Here is a 12,507-nt window from a genome sequence, read left to right on the forward strand (position 1 = left end):
CAAATAAATAAAATCTTTAAAAAAAAAAAAAGAAAAGAAAAAAAAAACTTCACTGCCCCATTTTTTCATAGGCCGTGCAGTTGCAGAGAAAGATGGAAGAGGAGACAGTGGGAGTGTCTGAGGAAAACGAAAACACTACTTATTTGTAGCTTAGATAAGCTTTCACCCACACAGCTCTTCTTATCAAAGGTCTGTGACAGCAAAAACACCAAGACAACTAAGCATTTGAGGAAGAAAATAAATACATGAGTGGGAAGGTTGTAAATTATTCATCTAATAACTCAACAAAGGCACCACATTACATGCTGGGGTACAAAGTAGTTAGGAGTCATTGTTTTTGGACTCTCTGAGCAGCCAATCTGGATAATTTAAGTATAAAGTCCAATTATAAATCAAATAGGTTAGGCCTTCTTGGCCCTCGACTGTGGATGCTCAAGGCTATATTGGCATTGCCTAAGTGAAAAGAATTAATTTATTCTCTGCCATATGTGATCCCACCCCAGCAGGGTACTCAACACTGTTTGTCAACCTTTTTACTCATTCCTATCCCGTTTATCTTAACAGCTATTTTGAATCCTTTCCCATTCCCTTCAAGTTCCCAAATCCATCCTCAAAGCCCTCACTTTCCATATATTAACTCACTTTTCATCCTGGCCATGCCTGAATTCTCTATATTTCCCTTCCTGCCACATTGAGATTTCTTAATCTATGTCAAGTGCCTTTTCATAATTTCTTAGCTCAAGGTAAAGATAACCTTAACTTCTCTCTAAGGCTAACTCCTCCACCCGAGTCTGACTGCATTTTATGCCGTTTCCTTAGGACCTTGTTCCATTCTCAGCAAACAAACATTAGTCACCTTTAGCATTCCAGATGCTGTATTGGGCACTGGGGACACTAAGATGCAAAGACAGAAAGCTGTCCTGATGCAGCTCACAGGATAGTGTGGAGACAGATAATAATGGTGGTGAGGGTCATTGCAATGAGACTAGGGTCACAGAACTTGGGTTCCTGCAGCTGGAGACATAGAAAACCAGCGGAGATTTATAAGACAAATGAGAGTTAATCAGGTAGACAAGTTGGAGGAACAAAAAGATAGAGAGCCTCGGGAAGCATGCTTGGCCAAACAAGTTATCTGTCATCAATGCAAAAAAGTCCCAGGGCATGGTTGAGAAAGAGCATTAAGGAGTTTAAAGTTTTAATGAGCCCATGGAGCCCTGTTACCAGAATGTTATGTTACAAAGCTCACACTCTGGAAATACCACAGTTGAGGAATTAGAATAATGTAAAATCAGAGGCCAGAAGCCCGGAAAGTGGGAAAGCTTGGTGACCCAGGTAGGATATTGAGCGCCTGGTGTGGAGCAAGAGAGGTAGAGAGAGCGAGGAGCATGACGGATATATAAAATCCACCTGTAGGTGGTAGTGTCACAGAACTTAGGAATTTGTTGTATGTCAGGGATAGGAAAGAGAGAACACAGGTTGAGCTCCAGGTTGTTGGCTTTGGTGACTCGTGGTTTTGTCACCGGTGGATAGTGATGGGGCACCCAAGAGGACATGTCTAATGGACAGTTGCATGTGTGGGTGTGAAACAGACACTGATCTGAGCATCAGCAGTGTAGACAGGCCAGGTGAGGTCACAGGTGTGGGCATGATTACCCAGGGAAAACGGGGGGAGGGTGTGAGAAAGGGATGAGAGGATGGTTTAGGAATCCAAGAGAGCCAAAATCAAAGATCCTCAAAAGACAACTGAGAAAGAGCTAGAGAAGTCAGAGGGGAACGTGAGTTTGATGGCAATGTGGAACTGAAAGCGAAAGATGTGCAAAAGGTGAAGTGAGCAGCGGTCGGATGCTTCGGAGGAGCATTCTGGTCGAGTCTGAAAAGTGCCCCTGGGCTTCAAGGACATTTCCCTCTTCAATTTAGTTTTTTCTCCGCCTTTGACCCTCACATGAGTTCGTGTCTTCCCATAATTAAATAACAAATTTCATCACTACATAAAAATTCAGTTGAACCTACTCCTCGTCCCCAGTATATTCTTTTTCCCTTTAAACATGGCCTCTCACTTGACTACTACAGCAATGAAATTTCCATCTTAAAAGTTGCCAGGAACATCCTTTTCTCACCCACCAGTCACATTTTAAATGCCAATTCCCATGACCTTTCCCCAGGCATTGTGCTAGCTGATCTCTCTACAAAATTTTACAATATTAAGTCCCCTTTTCTGTATTTTCCACTGGCTCTTTCACTATGGATTTGGTTTTCTTAGTTCTCTGAGGACACCTTTGCAGTTTCCCCCAGGGACTCCCTCTTCTTGCTGATATCATTAAATAAAACTGTCCCCTCCCCAACTTGATCCTTTCTTTTCTCCACGGGAATTCACATTTCCACACATTCCCCACCCTGGCCCCTGCATGCTCACAAATCACTAATGTGTAGACGACTCCCACATACAATCCTGAACTAGATTTTCAAGTAGAAAGCTGCATATAGAAATCCCACCAAATTCAACATGCCCCAATTTAAACTTGTTTCCTTCATATCCCCGGCCTCCCCAAAATAGTTTCCCATTTTCCTGTCCTGTCACTGATGCCTCCTTCCCCTCTTTTACTTCCTGTACCCAATCAGCCCTCAACCTCAGTATGGATTCTCTCTCTGAGAGAATCATTTTTCACAACTTCCCTCTAGTATGCAGACCAACTTCAAAATAGGGTATTTAGATATGATACAAAATTGCAGTGGTTTATTTCGCATGAGAAAATAGTAACAGTAGCCAACATTTATCTAATTTTTACTGTGTGCTGGGTAGGCATAGTACCTATGTATCTTAGCATAACATGTGTATTTTCTTTTTACTATTCCCTTTTCTACGAATTTAGACAAGCAAGGTGGTTTATTCCCTTTCAAATGTTGTCATACACCTTTAGTGATTTCTTTCGCTTTGTACATCAGTCTGAGTTATGTTAATCATCCAGTTTTTGGATGATTAAAAAAAAAAACCTAAGCATTCTATGTTAGTGAACATTAGCTCATTTTGCCACCAAAACTCTATTAATAGGCACTTACATATGTCTAAAACATAACTACAATCATGATAACCCAAGCACAGTTAAATCCGGAAATATTTTCTGAGAGGTCAGAAGATTAAAATAGGCTTTATAAAATCTTGGTGCTCGCATGTTCTCATTTTTCAAACACTGGTCACCTCTGAGTATCTATGTGTGAGTGACATATAGATCACTTACTCTTTCAAGAGGGTGTTTTTTCAATTCTTTGAATGCTGCTAACCCCTGAGGGGTAGTTCTTGGTCCTTTTCTCTTTAGAACCCACAAGCACACACCCATTGCCCATCTTGGTGAGTAACAGTAAACTACACTTACTTAAAAAATCCAATTCTCGCAGAAACCTGTAAATCAGCCGAACAATTTTCGTGGGCACAAAATCTTGCGAAGTTTATCTGGAAATAAAATATGACAGTATTTTTTTATGGTAGTTCAACAATTTGGGATACTTCTAACATTTTTAAGAAGACATCTATGATACATGAGAAAAATGAAACAAAATTGATAATGCCATATTTTGTTCCCTTTGAAGAGTTTAATTTGAGGATTAGTCACAGGTTCAAATGACAACTGTAGGGCTAACGGAACTGATTCTTCCAATAGGTAAATTGAAGGCCTAAATTTGTTAAATGGAAAAAAATGTTTCTTTTATAATTGTTATGAAAAAAATGAGTTTAATCAAATTGAGGTAAAGTTTTAAAGGTAAGTGTTTAAAACCTGTGCTGCCAAGATATTCTTTCCTGAGTTCCTCTCAGTTTTCTGGTGATACGGTTTGATCCACTTATTACAAATAAACATGGCACTTACTTTTCACAGATGGTAGGACAATGGGCTTATATTTATTGGAAACAATAAAATGTAGAAATTTAGAAATTTTACTTTGAGGGTACATTGAACAAAATTAAATGATAGCTGACCCTCAGGGTTCCAGAATTTGTTTAACTCGGAGCATTTTAATAGGACCCAGAGAAATAAAAGGTATATGGGAAAACCTGAGGTATAAGATAGACAAAAAGTGCAGAGAGAGAAAAAGGAAGCTGAGAGGAATAGGGGGAAGTGGAGAAATGCTAAGAGAAATCTAGAAAGTCAGAGAAGGAGCTTGGTTCATTAAATGGGAAATGACTAGCATGTTGTCAAATAGCGCGTCCAACCACAGCCTGCCTCGACCCAGTGAAGCAGAAGGGAAGTGTAAATCTTTCTCTAAATGATTAGGTAAATATGATTTTTTTTTCTATCACTCTTATCTGTAAAGCATGGTGTTCTAAAAATCAAAAGGTAGAGTTTTATTCTTTTTTTAAGATTTTTATTTCTTTATTTGACAGAGAGTGCAAAAGAGTACAAGTGCAAAAGAGTACAGCGAGCAGCTGAGGTAGAGGGAGAAACAGTCCCCCCACTGAACAGGGAGCCCGATGCGGGGCTCCATCCCAGGACCCTGGGATCATGACCTGAGCCGAAGGCAGGCACTTAACCATCTGAGCCACCCAGGCACCCCGGTAGAGTTTTATTCTAATGTAATAACAAATTGCTAAGGTTTGGGCTTATGTACTTACCATGCTGTGTTTTTCATTATTAAACATAGTTAAGAATAGTTGATATTGACAACTAAAGTTCAACAGTGGGGTGAAAACACTGACTTCCACAGATAACATTAAAGTGTATTGAGAAAACTTGCCTAAAGGTATTATGTTCACTGGATCTAGCATTCTAGACTAGAGTCATGATTGTAAGCTCAAAGACCTTCAAGTGACTTAGGAGCAACTTGTCTAGACAGGATGCGAACTGGCCCTTGGAGTGTCCCTTCTGCCTTTCACATTCCTTGTGCCATTAGCAAATGCTTTAGTGAATGTTTTTACCATGCCCCCAAACATCCTTTGGTCTTTGCATTGTTGAACAGTAAAGGTCCAGACAACTGGACTCCTGGGAATAAATACACTGCAAGTGAAATGGAGATATTCTGGAATATGTGAGAGAAGGCTGTTCACTGGTTAGAATGCAAGATCCATCTCAAAATGCAATGGATCCTGGGACGTGGCTGTAAAGGCTATGGTTGAATTTGAAAGAGAAATTGTTGTGTAACAGAAATACTTATGTTTATAAAGGATTAAAAGCCAGCAAGGAGACTTGCCTACCAAGACTGGATGAATCTGGGTAGAGTGAATGAGAGGGAGACAAAATGAGAGAGAAGGAGGCAGAAAATGAAAAAGGGGAAGATAAACCTCATGAATGTGACTCACTGTCATTATGAGCGCTCCCTAGCAATATATTTTCCGATTAGGCAAGGAATCAAGGAAAGAAAATTAACATCTCATGTATATGGGAAGCCATTGCTGGGACTAAATGCGTATTTTAAAATATTCAGTTTAATATCCTAAAGAGAATATAAAAAACAAAGAAAAATGGAAAACAAAGCATATCATAAATCTTTTCACATTAAAAAATTCATAAATTTTTTTTAAAAATTCAGAAAGATAATTCATTTCCCCAGAATTAGGCAATGTTACAAAAAAAATTACTTTAGTTACATGCACATCATGTTTTGAATAAAGGAAAATATTCTTACTGTTTTTTCAATTACGTCTTTTTCTTTCTTCTGCTGGAGAATTGGCTGAAGTGGTGGGAATTCTTCTGTACTTCGTTTACTGATGACATGATGCCCAAGGTGGTAAGCAGCTTCAATCTGAATTGGGGTGAGGATGTCCCGCACATCTTTCTAAGGAAATTTAAAACCATAAGTTAAAAATAAAAACAACCATGTAAATTAAAAAAAAAGCATATATAGAAAGTTCCTCCATTCCTGCATTAAAGTCAAACAACAAAGAAAAGATAAAGGAAGTATTACCTTTTCATCTAAATTTTTAAAATACATTGAATGTGTATGTTTTTTCACATCACAAAAGCATGTATATTAGAAAAAACACAAAAAGAGTATAACAATAAAAAAAATAGCCATCATGTAATAGTTACATAGTTTTACATTTGGACATGTTTTCTTTCATGATATTTTCTATGCATAATTTTTATCACTTGACATAAGCATTTGTAAATCACTTTGAAGTACTTATCAGCATTTTATTCTATTTAACATTTCCCTGTAGTAAACTTGTAGAAATAGGATATCTCAATTTATTCGAATTTTCTTTTTATATGTCTCAGTAACATTTTAATTCAATTTGATTCATGTGATTTCCTATTATGAAACATATCCTTTTTTCCTATTCTTTTTTTTTAAGATTTGATTTATTTATTTGACAGAGAGACACAGCGAGAGAGAGAACACAAGCAGGGGGAGTGGGAGAGGGAGAAGCAGGCCCCCCACTGAGCAGGGAGCCCGATGTGGGGCTCCATCCCAGGACCCTGGGATCATGACCTGAGCCGAAGGCAGACGCTTAATGACTGAGCCATCCAGGTGCCCCTTTTTTTTCCTATTCTTTATGGAACTTTTCCAATTATATTTTTAAGTAGGTTACAAATGGTATGTGGGAAAGTTATTTGTTTTATATATTTAATCTTTTATCCTAGTCACTTTACTGAATTTTATCAGTTACAATTTTTCTAAGTTTATTGTGCTTTTACACTTCACAAGGAAAGTTCTTGTATTGTTTATCAATTATACAGGAATTGTACCCATTAGGGATCCATTCTGCATGATATTCTTTTAAATTTAATATCTTACTGATTTTTACACAACATTTTTCATTTGTAATCATGTGGTCAAAAACCCTTTCTGAATGATTTTAAGATTTTATTTGAGAGCACGAGCAAGGGAGATAGTGAGCGAGCGTGAGACCGAGAGATAGCGAGAGAGTAGCGAGAGAGCGAGAGATAGCAAGAGCGAGACAGCGAGAGCAAGATAGCAAGAGAGATAGCGAGAGATATAGAGAGATAGCAAGAGAGAGATAGCGAGAGATAGCAAGAGAGAGATAGCAAGAGAGAGATAGTACGCGCAGGAATGAGAGAAAGAGGGAGATAGTGCGCGCGCGCACGAGAGAGCGAGAGAGAGAGAGAGAGAGAGAGAGAGAGAGAGAGAGAGAGAGAGAACGAGAGCGCGCGCGCGAGAGAGAGAGAGAGCGAGAGCGAGAGAGAGCAAGCTAGCGAGAGCGAGCTAGCGGGAGCGAGCTAGCGAGAGAGCTAGCGAGAGAGAGAGAGAGAGAGAGAGAGAGAGAGAGCGCACAAGAATGAGAGAAAGAGGGAGATAGTGCGTGCACGCAGGAGAGAGAGCTAGCGAGAGAGATAGCGAGAGGGAGAGCTAGCGAGAGAGAGAGCTAGCGAGAGAGATAGCAAGAAAGAGCACAAGGAGGGAGGAGAGGGAGAAGCAGGCTCCCCACTGAGCAGGGAGCCCAATAAGGGATTCGATCCCAGGACCCTGGGATCATGACCTGAGCCGAAGGCAGCCGCTTAACCGACTGAGCCACCCAGACATCCCTTTTTTGAATGATTTTTAAAATTTCTTGTATTCTGCCCCCAGAGAAACAGCTCGAGTTCATTACGTTGTCAATTCACATATTTTAATCTACATGAATTTCTACATGCAGGCATTATTTTTCCCTTTTAAAAATATCTTCTCATGTACTTCAAAATTATTTTTTGATTATTCACTAGCCTTCTACTGAAGAACATACACATACTATCAAAATTATTTGCTTACATATATACACAAGCAGTAAAATAGCTGACAGGAAAGTAACTTTGAAAGCAGTTGTTCTTGAATCTTATGTCTATGGAAAAAAAAATCAGTAATGCATAAAACATGGTACCTCTTAGAAAGCACTTAACCCGGACCTCTTTAGACAAATGAGATTTTCAAAGTCTACTGAACAAAACAGACACCTTTCTTTTTCTCCTTATCTAAGTAGGTGGGCAAGTAAGATTTTACTGATAAAGTAATCTATGAGGATTTATATCAGAATTCAGGAGACAATTTCATGAAATAAGACACGTTGATGGCAAATCTATAAAACAAGTATCTTAAGCACCACAAAAATTAAACGTAGAAATATCTCAGGATTTGAGAAGGCAGTTAATAATCAGTAAGGTCTATCGATATGGAACTATGCAGTTTTTGCTTTTTTCTTTTCTTTTGATACTAAAATTGTTACTATACTTTGATGTCTGAGCTTTACATCACAGTTTAACTCAACTTTTCAAATACCCATTTCAGTCTATAGGTTCTCTTCTCGATTTATTTATTATTTTGTTTTTAAGTAATCTCTATACCCAACATGGGGCTCAAACTCACAACTCTGAAATCACGAGTCGCATGCTCTACCAATTGAGCCAGCCAGGCAACCTGGTTCTTCTCATTTTAAAAAAGAAATTCAACTAAGTTCGTTTTGACCATTTAAAGAGACTCAAGTGTTTGCACCAGGGCTAGACATATTACCTTAAACCATAATTGAGGTTTATATTTATTCAGTTCCTGAGCCAATCCATGACTTTGTCATTAACAGGACTCCAGTAACATTAGTAGACCAGGTTTTTATTACCTATGGGCATTTCAAGATTGGAATATGGCTTAAACATTACTGCCTAAGAGCAAATAAAGAACAGATAATTTGTAAAGCTCATCAATTAGCAATCCCTAATGGGTAAGAAAAGAATGCCTGTAAAACAGATGGTTGTGCTGCAGTAACTTGATAAAAATCAATGAAGGAAATTCATCAAGACGATTTATCACATAAAAGACATCTATTTTTTTTTAAAGATTTTATTTATTTATTTGACAGAGAGAGAGACACAGCGAGAGAGGGAACACAAGCAGGGGGAGTGGGAGAGGGAGAAGCAGGCTTCTCGCCGAGCAGGGGGCCTGAAGCGGGGCTCGATCCCAGGACCCCGGGATCACGACCTAAGCCAAAGGCAGACGCCAAACGACTAAGCCACCCAGGCGCCCCGACAACACCTATTCTAGGTCTTTATGTAAACAAAAATGATGAAATTTTTTTTCTACATTATTTATAACTATCAATATATGTATATAGTAGGTACAGGACTGGGGTTCAAATCTCAGGTGCAACACTTACTATCTGTGTAACCTTGGGCAAATTATTTCATCTGTCAATGGCTCAGTTACCTCATCTGAATATGGAAATAAAGACAATTCTTATGATACCTATACCTATTGTTATGAGAATTCAGTGGCATGATGTTTGTAAAATAGTATAATGCCTGGCACTTAAGATCTTAAGAGATGTTAGATATTGACTTATTATATATATGCTGCTTCAAAATATAGCTACATCAACCAATCAAGAAATGAATTTCAGTTTAAGAAATTCAGGTGAACAATTGGAAGGAATAAAAAAAAATAAGAAAGAAAACCAGACCATTGCCAGTCAATGAACATTAAGTAGGAAATGAGTTAAATACCAAGTATTAGACTTGTACTAATTAATTGGTACCTGGAAGATTTGGAGCATGAATCAGAGTACAGGGGATCTCTTATTACTTTTCCATTCTTATACATGGAGATGATTTTATTAAATTACTTGATAAGTGATCCTCTCAACATGAAACTTTGACCCTATAGGAATGCTGCAAATCAAGGCCCAAATCCCAAGTTATCAACTTGTGAAAACGGAACAGCTTGAAGCCCTGAGTATTACAATAGCAAACTTGATTAAATCATTCCCTAGGTGTAGAAGCTAGACAGCCTTTGATTGTCCCTCCACATGTCCACTGTTTTAATTCTTCTCAACAAGCCTGCTTGGACCAAATCATGTTATCTAATTCATACTAATTTTCCACAAGGTCTTCTCTACATCTGGTGTATATTACTTTCATTATCCTAATTAGCTATTAATTATGCTTTTCTCACAATATATAAAATGTACGTGCACTCTTGCAAGAACTGTATTTGACAGATATTCACACTTATTTAACTTTAACAGCTCCACCTAAAGACAAAGCCTAGAATATCAAAAATGTCTTGTAGTGACTAATTAAGTATTGGGGAGGGAAAAAGTAGATTTGCTTAAGATTTTTCATTTGGATGGGCATGTGCTATCTATATTAAAAATAATGAAGATTCCATGCCACATTTTTATGGGCAATTACATAAAATAAGGCAACCCACAAGCGTGCAAATGAGCACATGTCTGAAATTACACAAAGTCCGCCTTCTTGTTTGACTTTTACAGAAATTCTTATTTACGGCCACTTGAGAACTGAGCCATAGGCCCATGTCCTCCTACTGTGTGTATGCAGTAAAAAACCTAGGAGGTGGAGCCAGAAATATTTATAAAGTTTACTGAATGAGAAATGATACTGAGGTATAGACATTTCAACATATCTATTCATGCTGTGTCGAAGGAAGACTCTGGGGATACAAAACTGAAAGTCAATACCTATGTCACAATCCATAACCCGTAAATCCACACACAGTGTGGGGGATGAGCTTTCTGATGGATGTATACACAAGTACAGAAGGAGGGCCACCCAATCTTCAGTCAAAAGAGGATGAGAAAGTCTTACACAGAAGAATTTTAAGCAAAGAATATGGTCAGATTTATGATTCTGAAATACCCTTCTGGTACAAATGTGGGAAATGGGTTGAGGAGGGAGAAGGAAAGGCAGAGGCACGGACTGGAACTGAAGCCAGCACCACCACGTGTAATGCTAACCACTCTAGCTAGTAAGCCTGGTTCAGGAAGTGGAGGGCTGTCAACATCCGGCACTACTAACATCCTGAGAAGAGACAGCACCCCCAAAACAGGTGCTCTAACCATAACACTAATAGAACATTCTCAGATTTTCCCTTATAGAATTCTTTAAATAGCACTGAGGGCACATCATCCATAAATTTTAAAAAAATATTTATTGACTTCTACCTCATGTAATGAGTTGTATTACCTCTAAGAAAAATACAAACACGCAAAAAGTAGTATTCTGTCTTCAAAGACCTTGCAAACTAGCAAAGAATTAACATATGCTGGAATAATCAATCCACTTCTTGACTACCACAACGTCAGGATAGTTGTATAGGTTGCTTGTACTTAGATTTTCAGCAGAAATGCATTCCTATATGGATCAGGCCATAGTCTGCTGTGTAGATTGAGCTACGTACTTGTATAGCTTAACAATATAAACATATAAAATACAAATAAAACAAATTTACTAATCAAACATACATTCATTTCCTTGCAGTTACTATTGAAAAAGATGGGTTTCAGAACTTACATAACAAAATAAAACTCCTTTACTTCAGAAATCCAAAAATCTAGAAATTTGAGAAATCAAGGGAAAGAATGAACTAATCTACTGTATATGTGGGAGGGTTGATTTCATAATTAAACAACATGCCAAAGCCCCTGAACTCCCTGGATCTCCGAGTATCAATGGGGACAGGCATTCCTTGTCTGATGACTAAGCTACATATTTCTAGCTTTTATTGGAAATGTTGCAAGCAAGGTGAGAATCTTGTTACTGTATTTGTTGTCCCACTTTACCAATCTTCTTCTCTTCTCAAACATCACTGAATATTTTGATGTAGAGATTCCATCAAGATCAACCAAGAAATATCAATTATAAAAGCCTTAAGGGAAGTCTCACTCCACCACAGCTGCTCAGACATTTCTAAAAACTGCTGCCAATTGTTAATTGAGTTTCCCTGAATCAAAGCAGCCTCAAAATTATCCCATGTTCTAAGAACTTGTACTAAGAAATCACTAAGATCTAATCAAGTTGTATATATGAATATAGCACAGATTCATTGTCACATATATATATGGACGAGAAAACATTTTCATCGTGGGCAAAGTGACATCTAATAAAAGAGAATTTCAATAGATAAAACACTGTAAGGTGTGAAAAATTAAACATTTGGAAAGGGTATGTGCTATGGTTGAGCGCTGTGAATTGTTTAAGACTGATGAACCACAGACCTGTACCTTTGAAACAAATAATACATTATATGTTAAAAAAACAAAAAAGATAGTAGGAAGGAAAAAATGAAGGGGGGGAATCAGAGGGGGAGATGAACCATGAGAGACTATGGACTCTGAGAAACAAACTGAGGGTTCTAGAGGGGAGAGGGTGGGGGGATGGGTTAGCCTGGTGATGGGTATTAAAGAGGGCACGTATTGCATGGAGCACTGGGTGTTATATGCAAACAGTGAATCACGGAACACTACATCAAAAACTAATGATGTAATGTATGGTGATTAACATAATAAAATTAAAAAAAAAGAAAATTATGAAAGGGAACAACTTCAAAGGTAGATGCAATCACACAATAAAGGTAGTAGATTAATCACTTATGAAACCAATATGGAGGTTAAAACACAAAAGGAGTAAAATCAATTTTATCTACAAAAATCAATCAAGGAACTCAAAAAAAAGGATGCAAAATATAACATTATATACATACAATGTAGAGGACGGAGTAAAAATGTAGTGCTTTTAGAATGGGATTAAACTTAAATGACCATCAACTTAATACAAATTGCTATATACTTAGGAT

General features: G+C 37.8%; 1 protein-coding gene across 1 annotated transcript in view; it reads right to left on the reverse strand.

Moving 5' to 3' along the window:
- ITGA4 (integrin subunit alpha 4) overlaps positions 1-12,507 on the reverse strand; it is a 78,566-nt gene that overhangs the window by 23,661 nt on the left and 42,398 nt on the right. Inside the window, exons 16-17 of the mRNA XM_028122226.2 lie at positions 5,614-5,763; positions 3,372-3,448 (exon numbers count right to left, since the gene is read on the reverse strand). Of these exons, the coding sequence (XP_027978027.2) occupies positions 3,372-3,448; positions 5,614-5,763 (227 nt within the window). The remainder of the gene's footprint in view (positions 1-3,371; positions 3,449-5,613; positions 5,764-12,507) is intronic.

Source organism: Eumetopias jubatus, unplaced genomic scaffold (genome assembly GCF_037043125.1).
Source record: "Eumetopias jubatus isolate StellerSeaLion01/CBP00866 unplaced genomic scaffold, mEumJub1_p1.0 scaffold_3, whole genome shotgun sequence".
Taxonomy (NCBI): domain Eukaryota; kingdom Metazoa; phylum Chordata; class Mammalia; order Carnivora; family Otariidae; genus Eumetopias; species Eumetopias jubatus.